Source organism: Molothrus aeneus, chromosome 25, assembly GCF_037042795.1.
Source record: "Molothrus aeneus isolate 106 chromosome 25, BPBGC_Maene_1.0, whole genome shotgun sequence".
NCBI classification, from domain to species: Eukaryota; Metazoa; Chordata; class Aves; order Passeriformes; family Icteridae; genus Molothrus; species Molothrus aeneus.
In genome coordinates, this window is record NC_089670.1 from 1786409 (window position 1) to 1800102 (window position 13694).

At 53.0% G+C, this 13694-nt stretch overlaps 1 protein-coding gene and 2 long non-coding RNA genes across 4 annotated transcripts; all 3 read right to left on the bottom strand.

The window, feature by feature from the left end:
• Positions 1-829: 829 nt before the first annotated feature.
• LOC136566579 (uncharacterized) lies at positions 830-2829 on the bottom strand. The gene is made up of 2 exons (XR_010785048.1): positions 1845-2829; positions 830-1302 (listed from the first exon to the last, which is right to left on the bottom strand). It is a non-coding gene; the product is annotated as an uncharacterized lncRNA (long non-coding RNA).
• A 1729-nt stretch (positions 2830-4558) lies between these two features.
• Positions 4559-7468, bottom strand: LOC136566578 (uncharacterized). Of its 2 annotated transcripts, XR_010785047.1 has the most exons (4): positions 7282-7468; positions 5818-5926; positions 5228-5341; positions 4559-5109 (listed from the first exon to the last, which is right to left on the bottom strand). It is a non-coding gene; the product is annotated as an uncharacterized lncRNA (long non-coding RNA). The 2 variants fall into 2 exon arrangements; XR_010785046.1 differs by having other exon boundaries at positions 4559-5341.
• A 119-nt stretch (positions 7469-7587) lies between these two features.
• On the bottom strand, positions 7588-8958 carry LOC136566399 (uncharacterized). Its single transcript, XM_066565524.1, has 2 exons — positions 8942-8958; positions 7588-8836 (listed from the first exon to the last, which is right to left on the bottom strand). The coding sequence occupies exons 1-2, from the start codon at positions 8956-8958 to the stop codon at positions 7588-7590; spliced, it is 1266 nt and encodes a 421-aa protein (XP_066421621.1).
• Positions 8959-13694: the final 4736 nt, after the last annotated feature.

The following is a 13694-nucleotide window of genomic DNA, read 5'->3' on the forward strand; positions in this document are numbered from 1 at the left end:
AGCTGCACTGCCCCATCCCGCAGAGCTCTGCTCCAGGTGGATGAGAGATGGAGATCACCGAGCTCACGGTGGCACCTTGGCATGTCCTGAGGGGCTGAGAGCCCAGGAGCTGTCCTGGCTGCATTCTGAACTGGCTCAGGCTGCAGAGGAGCAGAGAGCTCTGGGCGTTGGAGCAGATATTGAGGATGCAGGCGCAGGAATGGGGGATGTGGCAGCCCAGCCGTGTCCCGGTGCACACAAAGAGATGAGCGATGTGTTTTGGCCAAGGTAGGAGCAAGTGGTGTGAAAGGACCAGCCAGGCTTTGGAGGGGCTGTTCCGTGCACAGCCAGGTCAGGGTGATCTCCAGCCCTTGCATGACCCGGGAGCAGGGGGAGCCGGGCAGGGACACTCGGTGGCATCTGGTGGGGCAGAGCCGAGCGAGCCCTCGCGTGGCCGAGGCTCTGTGTGAGCGCCTGCCCCTGCCATCCTCCCCTCCGTCCCTCCTCCATCCCCAGCAGTGTTCCCCTCCTCGCCGAGGTTACCCAGCGTCACTGCCCCCTCAGCCCAGAGCAAGGCTACCGGAGAACAGCTGTGAATCACCGAGCCGGGAGGAGCCCGTTCTCCCAGCCCGCAGGGAAGGAAGCTCTCCCGCAGTGATGCTCCCGTTTGGAATCACCAGCATTTCTCCTAGGAGTCTCTGTGCAATATTCTTCCTCAGGCTCTAGTGAGAAGGAGCCTTTGCTTCACTTCTTGGCTTCCACCAAAGAACTTGCTGCAGACTTTGCGACGGACAGCGGCCGTTCGTCGCAACTCTGGTTTTGCCAAAGTAAATATTGTTGCTGACAAAGATTGTTAAACTATTTACAGACTGAGTGTATTTAATATTTGTGTTACTGGAAGGACAGCACACGGAGATGAAGCTGCTGGGAGGAGCTCCAGCCTGGCCATGGCTCCCCCAGGGATGCTGGAGCTGTGGGAGGCAGCTCTGCAGCCCGGGCAGTGTCCCCAGGCCCTGGCCTTGTTGCATGCTGTATAAAGCACGTGGCAGTAGCTTTCAAGTCACTATTTAAAGCACCATTTTTCTATTGTACAAATGTCACAGGGCACTGCTAGCATAGACAATCACAGGTTGCATTTTTTTTAAAGAATTTCTTTTTCTAAGTGAGAGATTTTTTTGAAGCCAGTCCGTGGAGAATATTCAGAGCACTTGAAGCAGAGTAGTGTTAGCTGCTCCACTGTGGCCTTGTACAGAGTTTTCCAGGTAACTTTCTCCTCTCAGCAATTGTATTTCCTTATTTAAAGGGATGCTGTCAGCTTCAAACCTGTAAGCAAGCACATTTCCTTACCTATGTTACCAGCAACACCTTCATTATTAAAACCCTTGTCTTGCCACTCTGTCTTTGCTGTTTGACTTCATCACTGGGACAACCACAGCCATCCCAGCTGCCACCCCCTGGTACCAACTCCATGCCCTGGGACAACCTTCAAGGCCAGATGAATTTCATTCATGGCAGCATTTTCTCCTGGAAGATTTCTGAACACACCAGCCAGAGCCTCCTGTCTTTTTTCTTCTGTTGGCTCTGGCTTTGCTCTTTGTGTTCCTGCAGCCCCCAGTCCTTGTGTCCCCCTAAAGGCAGAGCTGACCCCTGCCCAGGCCCCTTGGTGTTTTTGTCAGCACTGGGCTGGTGGCTGCAGGGTGCTGGGTACAGAGCTCTGCCACAGCCAAACCTCCCCCTGCCCACAGGCACAGCAGGCTGGGACCCTGGGGAACCTTGGATCCTTCTCCACAGCAGCCCTGAGTGTCTGTTTCCACATTTGTCACATCTTCCCTTGGATTAGAAAAGGTTCCCAGGTATTTGCCCACCTGTGTGCAAGGAGGGACTGCCCAGGTGGGCTAAAGGTGAAATGGTCCTGAGACATGGCTCAAGTGCACCTGAAAAGATGTAGATGAGCAAATAAGCAGTTCCTATGAACATCTTTAATGTCTAACCACAGCCTGCAGCCAGGTGTGCTGTGATGAACAGCCTGGGCTGAGCCAGGTCCTGGTCACTCAGAGCATGAGCAGACAAGCCTCAGCCTAGGATTATTTCAGGAATGACCATGGAGTGAGCACTCCCCTGCCCTGCTGGGGAGAGCCTGCCCGTGCTGCTGTGAAAGGCAAAAGGCAGAGAGCAGAGGGAATGGTGCAGCTCTGAAGGGCAGGAGGGATGCCTGCCAGGTGCCAAGGTTTGGAGCAGAGCACCTGGGGAGGCTGAGTCCAGACCAGGCTGCAGCTGCTGGCAGGGAAAGGGATCTGAGGGTCTCCTGAGTCTCCTCCCAGGCTCCAAAGGACACCAGCCCCAGATTTTCTGCTGCATGGAGAACTCAGCCCAGCTCTGCCTGGCCCCTGGTCCTGCAGCCAACCTGGAGCAGCCTCCTTGGGGAAGCAGAGGGTGTGCCAATGGGATGGGACCCCTCCCCTCCACTGCCCTGAGTCGGCCCTCACTCAGTTTTTCATGTGTGGGTGATCTTCCCACACAGTCTGTCCCAAGGAATTCGGGGGTCTGGGATTTTCTCTTCTCTCAACATCAAGCTGAAGGATCCCAGTGATGCCCCGCTCCCCCTCAGTCTTCCTGCCTGAAAAAGCAGAGGTAATACAAAACAACCAAACAAACAATGTTCTGAGAGTCAAATGAACATTTTTCATGCCTTTAGCAAGTTTTTTAAAAAGTGAGCTGCCTGTCTCAGTTCACCATGCAGTGCTTCCCCCACCACACAAACTGAGACATCCTCAGCATCTCCCCACCAGCTCCCAGGTCATGGTTCAGGCAGTTTCCCTCCTCATGGAACCCCACAGGCACCACAGGATTTACCACACACAGTCCTGCAAACCAGAAAATCTTCTCAGTGTCCATATCTGCCTTCCCACACACCCCAAAAACCTGCAGCCTTCTCAAGGGGGAAGGGAAGGGAAGGGAAGGGAAGGGAAGGGAAGGGAAGGGAAGGGAAGGGAAGGGAAGGGAAGGGAAGGGAAGGGAAGGGAAGGGAAGGGAAGGGAAGGGAAGGGAAGGGAAGGGAAGCCTGGGCTGCAGGAGGTGTCTGAACCAGGCTGAGCAAGGATCCAGACAGCTTTTCACTGGTCTGGGAGAGAAACATCCCAGTTTTGTATTCCCTCCAGGAGTGAAAGCATGGCAATGCCTGATTGTTTGTGCTGCTCTGATCTCTAGAATGGATTTACAATAAAACACCTCCAAGCCCGTTTCGTTCCTCTCATCAGCACCTGCCAAATGCAGTTCTTTATCTCTCCTTGTTATGCTTGCTCTCTGTGCTCTGTCCAGAAGTGTCACTGATAAAATCCCTCTTTTCATCTCCTTGTTTTCCTGGGCGAAGCCAGATTTGTGTGTGTGTGCTTGGAGCCTTCCGGGTGTCGTTTTTCGTGCTTTTATGTCACAAATTTGTAACGTTAGTGCTGTTCAGAGAGCAGAAGCAGCGGCAGGGACATCTGGCTGCAGTTCCTCGGGCACCCAGCCCGGGATGCTCTGCTGAAGTGCAGCTCACACAGACACCTCATGGCCAGCCCCAGCACTGCACCCGAACGCGTTCCTCGGGGCTTTAACCAGCTGCTTTGGTGGGAGCTCTGCTTGTCCTTCAAAGCAGAGCCCATGAAATTCCCCCCTATGCAGTGTGACCCCCCTGCTCCCCCAAAACCAGGCTGGGGCAAAGAGCTCTTAGCCCCAAGCCATGAAACACCCCCAGTGCTGAATCCGACGTTTGCCCTTGGCTTGTCTGGCACTGCTTCACAGCTGCAAAAACTTATCCAGAGGGACAAGAACAGTTAGGAAGTGTCAGCCCAGTGTTTCAGGCTGACGTAACGTGGGCAGAAACCTGCCTGAGCAAACAGGAGCAGGGGGAGCACTGTGGCCTTTGCTGCTCTGTGTTTTCCCTGAGCTCTGACCCCTCTGCACCGGCTCAGCCAGAGCCACTTTCAGTTCTGCTGAGTGGTTTTGTGTTGTAATTCCTCCCTGGATTCTTTGCTTTCTGCAGCTTTTAAGACTCCTTTTCTCAGTTTTGCCCTTTTGGCCCACAGCTGTGCTCAGCAAGCCCTTTTCCCCTTCCTGACGCCCCGGGTGTGCTGCTGTGCCAATGGAGCTCCCCACTGTCCCTCCTGCCCCTGCCCATCCTGGAGCCAGTGCTGGGAGGAAAGCATCAGGAATGGGTTTGTCACCCCCTCTGAAGGCTGAGTTGGATGTTCCTGCTCTCGTTCAGGGCTGGCATCAGGGGCGCCCTCAACTCCTCTCTGTGAATCTCCATCACTCCAAGAGGAACCCGATCCCCCTGGCCCCGTGGTTCTCCCGTTCCGCACTTTGGCCACGGGATGTCACTGTCATCCCAGGCACCAGGAGCTGCTGCAGCCCACCCGGAGCAGCTGCCCCTGCCCACCTTGAGCAGCTTGTTAAAGTAACAGAAATACAGTTGCAATTGTTTAAACTACACCTAGACTGAAATATTTGCTTTAAGAACATTTCTAATGCATTCAAAAATCCTAAAGGCACTTAAATTATTTCAAGAAGAAATAACAAGAGTTAGGTACTCATAAAATCGCCTTATAGCATAAATATATTAAAATATAGATGTCTAACTGAAGATATTAAAACTGTGGACTTCTGTATTACACCTAAATATTTTCATCCACATTCAAAAGAAGAATCTTTCTCATAACTTCTGATTTATTTCTGGGTGGGCTCAGGAGAGGCCACGGGGGGAGAGTTGCCCATTGGGGAGGTCTTTCCTCATGGCAATGGGCGATGGATTTCCTCCGGTCTGCAGCCCAGGGGGGCTCAATGTTCTGTCCCGCTGTGTTTGGAAAGCAGCTGGAATTGCAGAGCACATTCAGCAGGAGGGGAGGAAAGCTGGGACTGCTCTGCATTCCCCCAGCTCTGGGATCCTGCTGGAGCTCCAGTTCTGGGATGCTCTGGGAGGTGCAGGGACTTCTTGGGTCCCAGCGGAGCCCCAGGCCATGGCAGCTTCCTTCTGTTGCAGCCTCCAAGACAGAATGTCTCAACCTAACCATGACCGAGGTGGTCAAGAGGCAGAACTCCAAATCCAAGAAGAGTTTCAATCAGGTAACTGCAACCCTGGAGCTTTTACATCTGGGGAGGATGGGAGGGGAGCAGGGCTGGAGGGAGCAGCTCTCGGGGCATCCCTTTGCTGCTGCCCCCAGCTGCCCTGCCCAGGCCAGGGAAGGCGCTGAGGCAGCAGCTCCCTCACCCCAGCCTTTGCTCTCAGCAGATCAGCGTGTCCCAGATCAAAGTGGACAAGGTCCAGATCATCGGGGTCCAGTCCTCCTTCGCCGTGTGCCTGGACCAGGACGAGCAGAAGATCCTGCAGAGTGTAACCAGGTGGGAGCTGCAGCCAGAGCTGCCGGCACGGGGCAGCCTGACCCACCCATGGGAGCCCCGGGCTCTGAGCCCAGCTGGGATGGAGGCTCCTGCTCAGACACCAGCAGCCCTGTTCCCCCTGGGCTCTCAGCCCCGTTCCCATTCCTGCTGGGCTCTCAGCCCTGTTCCTGTTCCCCCTGGGCTCTCAGCCCCGTTCCCATTCCTGCTGGGCTCTCAGCCCCGTTCCTGTTCCCCCTGGGCTCTCAGCCCCGTTCCTGTTCCCCCTGGGCTCTCAGCCCCGTTCCTGTTCCCCCTGGGCTCTCAGCCCCATTCCTGCTCAGTTCTCAGCCCTGTTCCTGCTGGGCTCTCAGCCCCATTCCTGCTCAGTTCTCAGCCCCGTTCCCACTGATGGAATTCCCATCCCATCCAGAAAACCAAGCCCAAACTCCAGGGACTCCCAATCCTGGTGAAGGTTCTGACCTCTGATGCTTTCTGGAAATGAGAGAATTCCAGGGCTCTTTGGGGTGGTTTCTGTACATTTGTGTAGCCTCAGCAAATCTGTGTAAAGTCTGTGCTGATCTGTAAAATACTGTGCAGAGAACTTTTAAAGTAATTGTAAAATATTAAAAGTTGATTTATTTCCAGTGCAGGACCAGTATTTGGGCCAAGGAATTCCTGGGTGGGTGGGAGGCACAGGAGGAGGCTCCAAAACTCCCCAGAGGAGCTGACCTGGGAGCAGGAAAAGGCTGAGAGTCATTGGCAGAGACAATTCCAGGACCCACCACAGCACCAGGATTTTTCCTTCAGGTGCTCCAAAGTGTCCTGCTCAGGTGGGTGACCTGGGATTAACCTGCAGGTAGAACCTGCACAGTCTTTATCAATTAAATGGTGTTTTCCACCCTCACAGGACAGCCTGAGGTGCTGCCCGGACTTGAACACTCCATGGTTTATTATTACCATCTTTTTATCCCCTTAGTATGATTTTTTTCAAGACAAAAAAAAAAACAAAGAAAAAAAAAAAAGACAGAGAGAGAGAAGTATTGGAGATTACTCAGTTTAGAGAAATGAAAAAGGCAACTTCAATGCCACCACACTGCCAGCTTGGCTTTCCCTCGCCCCAGATTCCCTCATCTTCTATATTTGCTGGAGCTGGACTAGAAATAGAACTGGGCTGAAGGCCAGGGTAGAAAATAGAGCCACAGCATCAGAAGTGTTTGGTTTGTGACCTGTTCCCTTCCAAGTGTATGGAAATCCCCCGGGGCTGGGATTGGGGCTGGGATTGGTCCTGGGGCTGGGATTGGGGCTGGAATTGGGGCTGGGATTGGGGCTGGGGCTGGGATTGGGGCTGGGATTGGGATTGGGGCTGGGATTGGTCCTGGGGCTGGGATTGGGGCTGGGATTGGTCCTGGGGCTGGGATTGGGGCTAGGATTGGGGCTGGGATTGGGATTGGGGCTGGGATTGGGGCTGGGGATGGGATTGGGGCTGGGGATGGGATTGGGGCTGGAGGAATAGCCCTGGCCCTCCTGGCCCTGCTCGCTGCCCCCCTGGCACAGCCCCAGCCGCTCTGGGCACCCTGTGCCAGGGCCTGCCCACCCTGCCAGGGAACAATCCCTGATTCCCAAGATCCCATCCAGCCCTGCCCTCTGGCAGTGGGAGCCATTCCCTGTGTCTGTCCCTCCTTCCCTTGTCCCCAGTCCCTCTGCAGCTCTCCTGGAGCCCCTTCAGGCCCTGGCAGGGGCTCTGAGCTCTCCCTGGAGCTTCTCCTCTCCAGGTGAGCACCCCCAGGTGTCCCAGGCTGGCTCCAGAGGGGCTCCTTCCCTCGGGGTATCAGGAGATCCCTTCAGGAGACAGAGTTTTTCCATGTGAGGAAGATTCCAGCTGCTTCCCAACGTCCCTGCACCCCACCCATGCACTGAAGTGACCAGGTACGGAAGGATACATACAAGGCGCTGCAGTTTTCTCCTGCTCTGGTGCCGTGTATAGACCCGGTGGCGGCGGAAGCGGCGTGCCAGGGCACAGGGATGCCGGCTGTGGCCGGACAGCGGCACGCAGCGGCTCGGAACCGGAACCGGGACCGGGCTGTGCCAAAGCTGCGGCCAAAGCAGCGGCGGGTGGCGGCGGGGCCGTGGAGATGGAACTGCGCATGCGTGCGGCTGATCCCGGAAGCGGCGCTGTGGTTGGATGAGCCGGCGCGGAGTGATATCGCTGGTGCTGGGGTTGTAGCAACTGCGCATGTGTGGGGTGCGTCACTATGGCAACGTGGGGACAGCCCTGATGCCGGCGGGCGGGCCGGGGGGGGGTGCGGGAGGCGGCGGAGCCGCGGGAACGGGGCTGCGGCTGTGGAACGGAACGCCGGGACGCCCGTGGTTGCAGGAGGCGGCGGAGCCGCGCCATCCAGCAGCTCTGAAGCGGGGGGCCGCGGTGCGGAAGGCGCGGCTCGGCCAGCCATGCAGCGGCGGAGCCGCGCCATCCAGCAGCTCTGAAGCGGGGGGCCGCGGTGCGGAAGGCGCGGCTCGGCCAGCCATGCAGCGGCGGCGGAGCGGCCCCTCTTCAGCGGGAGATGATCCCGGGGTGGCGGGAGGCGGGAGGAGCGGCGTGGAGGCGGCGGCAGTCTGCTGCGGGAGCGGGGGGGGCGGGGGCGGGCGGCATGGGCGGCGCTGACGGGAGGCGGGGCTGGAGCGGCCGCAGGCACGGCAGAGGCTGCGCTGGAGCGGCCGCAGGCACGGCAGAGGCTGCGGACACCGGTGTAGGCGCCGCGGCGCCGGCACGGGGGGGGCTGTGCGGGCTGGGGCGCCCCGGTCCCAGCGCAAGCCGTGCCGTGCCGGGACCGGGGGATTGCGCCCAAACGCCGGCAGGGACGGGGTCTGCCGTGGGCGTTTGCCCTGCGGCGGGGCCCGTGGGCAGCTCGGGGTGCGCTGCGTGCTCTTGGAACGCCAGGGCGGGGGGGGCGGGCTCCCGCGGCAGCGCGCACAGGGGCGCTGGGGGCGCAGCGCGGCCGCGCCAGGCGCGCTCGGCACCGCAGATCCGGGAGCCGCAGGGAATGGCAAAGACGCAGCAGCAGCGACGGGACTTGGGCCAGCACCGGCCCCACTGTGTCGGCAAAGGGGGCGAGGGGGACGTGGGGGGCGGCAGGAGCGACCGCACTCGCGGGTAATGGGGGGCAGAAGCGGCGGGACCCGCGGCGGCAGGAGGGGGCGGGGCCGCGGTGGCGCCGGTAGGCGGGCTCGGAGAGGCGGGATTAGGGGGCGGGGCCGCGGTAGCCGGGACAGCCGGGACCGACGGGATGGCAAAGGGGGGGATGGCGGGAGCGGTGGGAGGGGCCGCGAGGTCCGGAAGGGCGGCGGGACCGCGAGGGCGGGGGCCGAGGCGGCAGGGATCAGCGAGACTGCGGTACCGGAGCCGTGGGGTCCGATGGGCAGGTGGGGGGCGTGTCCCGTTGGAGACTCGCGGCAGCAGGGGGCGGAGTCGCGGCAGGAGCAGAGCTCGGCACGGCAGCAGCTGCGGGCGCCCCCTTGCGGCAAAGAGCTCAACCAGCGCCCAGCAAGCCAGGACCAGCACCACGGCAGCCAAATCTCGGAGGGAGATACTACTAAAGTGCTTTACAACACCTTTTGCGACATTCGCGCTTTACGACCCCTTTCACGACATTTGCGCTTTACGACAGTTTTGCGGCAGTGGCGCTTTACTGACCCTTTTACGACAGTCGCACTTTACGGCCGCTTTTACGACAGTCGCGCTTTACGGCAGCGTTTGCGACAGTCGCGCTTTACGGCCCCTTTTACGACAGTCGCGCTTTACGGCAACGTTTGCGACAGTCGCGCTTTACGACCCCTTTTGCGACAGTCGCGCTTTACGGCCGCTTTTACGACAGTCGCACTTTACGGCAGCGTTTGCGACAGTCGCGCTTTACGGGAACTTTTGCGACAGTCGCGCTTTACGGCCCCTTTTACGACAGTCGCGCTTTACGGCAACGTTTGCGACAGTCGCGCTTTACGACCCCTTTTGCGACAGTCGCGCTTTACGGCCCCTTTTACGACAGTCGCACTTTACGGCAGCGTTTGCGACAGTCGCGCTTTACGGCAACTTTTGCGACAGTCGCGCTTTACGGCCCCTTTTACGACAGTCGCACTTTACGGCAGCGTTTGCGACAGTCGCGCTTTACGGCAGCTTTTACGACAGTCGCGCTTTACGACCCCTTTTGCGACAGTCGCGCTTTACGGCAGCTTTTACGTCAGTCGCGCTTTACGACCCCTTTTACGACAGTCGCGCTTTACGGCAGCGTTTGCGACAGTCGCGCTTTACGGCCCCTTTTACGACAGTCGCGCTTTACGGCACCTTTTACGACAGTCGCCCTCTACGGTGCTACCTTTTATGGAACTTTTATGGGACTTTACAGGACTTTACGGGTTTTTTTTTGTTTTTTATTAATTTTTAATTTTATTTTTTTAAATTTTTTTTATTAAATTTTATATTTTTATTTTTCTATTTTTAAAGCTTTTTATTTTATTTTATTAATTTTTTTTTTTATTAAATTTTTATTTTTAATTTTTGTATTTTTAAAGCTTTTTATTTTATTTTTTATTTTATATTTTATTAATTTTTTAAAGTTTTCTATTTTTTAAGCTTTTTATTTTATTTTTTAAATTTTTTTTACTTAATTCTATTTCTAATTTTTCTATTTTTAAAGCTTTTTATTTTTATTTTTTCATTTTATTTTTTATTTCATTTTTATTTTTAATTTTTCTATTTTAAATTTTTATTTTATTTTTTAATTTTTTTTATTTAATTTTTTAAAGTTTTCTATTTTTTAAGCTTTTTATTTTATTAATTTTATTTTTACTTAATTTTTATTTTTAATTTTTCTATTTTTAAAGCTTTGTTTTATTTTTTTTATTTTTTACTTAATTTTTATTTTTAATTTTCCTATTTTTAAAGCTTTATTTTATTTTTTCAATTTTCTTTTTAATTTAATTTTTTAAATTTTTCTATTTTTTAAGCTTTTTATTTTATTTTTTTTTTACTTAATTTTTATTTTTAATTTTTCTGTTTTTAAAGATTTATTTTATTTTTTAATTTTAATTTTTACTTAATTTTTATTTTTAATTTTTCTATTTTGAATCTTTATTTTTTTAATTTATTTTTTTATTTAATTTTTTAAATTTTTCTTTTTTTAAGCTTTTTATTTTATTTTATTAATTTTATTTTATACTTAATTTTTATTTTCAATTTTTCTATTTTTAAAGCTTTATTTTATTTTTTAATTTTAATTTTTACTTAATTTTTATTCTTAATTTTTATATTTTAAATCTTTATTTTATTTTTTAATTTTATTTTTTATTTAATTTTTTAAATTTTTCTATTTTTTAAGCTTTTTATTTTATTTTATTAATTTTATTTTTTACTTAATTCTTATTTTTAATTTTCCTATTTTTAAAGCTTTATTTTATTTTTTTAATTTTTTTTAATTTTTCTATTTTTTAAGGTTTTTATTTTATTTTTTTAATTTTATTTTTTATTTTATTTTTTAAATTTTTCTATTTTTTTAAAGTTTTTATTTTATTTTTTTAATTTTATTTTTTACCTTAGTTTTATTTTTAGATTTTCTGTTTTTAAGGCTTCTGGGCCCCTCAGTTTAGGAGGGACATTGAGATGCCTGAGCGTGTCCAAAGGAGAGCTACGAGGCTGCTGAGGGCTTGGAACACAAGCCCTATGAAGAACGACTGAGGGAGCTGGGGTTGTTCAGCCTGGAGAAAAGGAGACTCAGAGGTGACCTGATCACTCTCTTCAGCGTCCTGAAGGGAGACTGTGGTGAGCTGGGGCTTGGTCTCTTTCTCCGGGCAACAACAGACAGAACAAGAGGACACAGTCTCAAGCTGTGCCAAGGGAGATACAGGCTGGAATTAAGGAGGAAGTTTTTCACAGAAAGAGTGGTCAAATACTGGAATCATCTACGCAGGGAGGTGGTGGAGTCACCATCTCTCGATGTGTTTAAAAAAAGACTGGATGTGGCACTTGGTGCCATGATCTAGTTGAGGTGTTAGAACATGGGTTGGACTCGATGATCTTGAAGATCTCTTCCAACCTAGAAATTCTGTGATTCTGTGAAATAAGAGTGGAAAAGCCTCGGGCTGTTTCTGGGTGGTTTTTGGGGATTGTAGCAGTGCTGGCAGCACAAGGGCTGCTGCAGGCCCCAAGGAGCTGATCCCAGTGTTGTGCTCCCTGGATGTGTCTGCAAGGGAGCTCTGGCACTGCTGGGGGCTGCAGGGCTCAGCCGCAGTGGGCTCAGTGCAGGGGGATCCTGCAGGAAGCAGGAGCTGGTGAGCTCCTGGCGCTGTCCCCACGCCTGGTGGCACAGCAGCAGCATCACCTGGGGTTCAGTCTGCCAGGGAAGGGGCCAGAGCTCCTGGGGGCTCCGAGGAGAGGGGTCAGGTGTGTCTGCTGGACTCCTCCTGTGCCCTGGCTCTGCTCCCAGCTCTGCTGGCTGCTGGCCACCTTCTGCTCCATTGCTGGGGATGGCTTAGCCTGGGCCCAGGCCTGAGCACTGAGGTCCCCAAAGGGTTTTCTCTCTGCCTTTGCCTCCCCAGGCAGGTCTGAGATGTGTTCTCTGCAGTGGGGCTGGAATTTGGCAGGGGGTTGTTCTTGTTCAGGGCTTTGAACCAGCACCTTGTCCTGTCAAACACTGCTCATTGGCATCCCTGGCCAATTCCGTGCCATGGATCCATGCCAGGACACAAATCCCTCTGGGTTCAGCTGGCCCTCCAGCAGCCCTGGAGAAGAGAATTCCCATCCCATCCAGAAAACCAAGCCCAAACTCCAGGGACTCCCAATCCTGGTGAAGGTTCTGGCCTCTGATGCTTTCTGGAAATGAGAGAGTTCCAGGGCTCTTTGGGGTGGTTTTTGTACATTTGTGTAGCCTCAGCAAATCTGTGTAAAGTCTGTGCTGATCTGTAAAATACTGTGCAGAGAACTTTTAAAGTAATTGTAAAATATTAAAAGTTGATTTATTTCCAGTACAGGAGCAGTATTTGGGCCAAGGAATTCCTGGGTGGGTGGGAGGCACAGGAGGAGGCTCCAAAACTCCCCAGAGGAGCTGACCTGGGAGCAGGAAAAGGCTGAGAGTCATTGGCAGAGACAATTCCAGGACCCACCACAGCACCAGGATTTTTCCTTCAGGTGCTCCAAAGTGTCCTGCTCAGGTGGGTGACCTGGGATTAACCTGCAGGTAGAACCTGCCCAGTCTTTATCAGTTAAATGTTGTTTTCCACCCTCACAGGACAGCCTGAGGTGCTGCCCGGACTTGAACACTCCATGGTTTATTATTACCATCTTTTTATCCCCTTAGTATGATTTTTTTCAAGACAAAAAAAAAAAACCAAAGGAAAAAAAAAAGACAGAGAGAGAGAAGTATTGGAGATGACTCCCCATCACCATTCACCTGCTCGGGATGCTGCTCCCTCCCTCGGGAGCTCTGCAAGCAGGGAGATGCTCAGGGTCTGTGTTCCCCAGGGTGCCAAGACAGCCCCTCGGGCCGGGCACACGGGGCTGGGTGCCACACACAGCGTGAGGGGTCACTCTGGTCACCCTCCTCCTGCCACCCCAGGTGGTTCCTCCGTGCCCTCCCCAGGTCACCCCCACCGTGGTCACCTGAGGGCAGCTGCCAGCAGGGGCTGGGCAATGGAGAGGGCAGTGCTGTGACCCTGCACGGAGCCGGGCCCTGGGGCACGGCACAGAGATGTGTCCCAGTGCTGGTGACAGTCCTGTCCAAGGGAGGGAATGGCTCTGGAGGGAGGCAGGGACCAGCTGTGCCACCCACAGCCCCTCCCAGCTGGGCTGCGTTGGGTACCCTGAGTCCTCCCTGCTCTTATTCCCCCTCAGGTGCTTGCCTGGGCTGTTTGTGAGCACAGTCCTGGCAGTGGCTCTCAGATCACACCTATTTTTTCCCTGTGATTGTTTTTCCAAAGTCGACTCCAGGGATGGAAAGAGATGCTAAATCTAAAAAGCTGCTGTTTCCGGAAAACTCTTTCCTTTCCTTAGGAAGAATGAAATGTGACGTTGGCTTGGATCCCGTGCTCGGCTCCCAAACGCACCCGACTGTCCCCGGCGCCTCTCATGGCCCGAGTGATGCACACAGCTCTTCTGCTCAATTTGAGCAGGAGTTTCCTGCTTGGCCACGCCACATCTCCTGATGGGAGGCATGGATTTATGCCAAGACAAAGATTTTCTGGCAGATGTCCCCAGGAACAGCCCAGACTGCCCTGTTGTTCTGTTTCCAGCAGAAAGTGCCGCGTGTCTCCAGGAGAGGGAGTTTGTGCTTCATCTCGCTCTCCAAGCACTTGCACAGCCGTAAACATAAAGG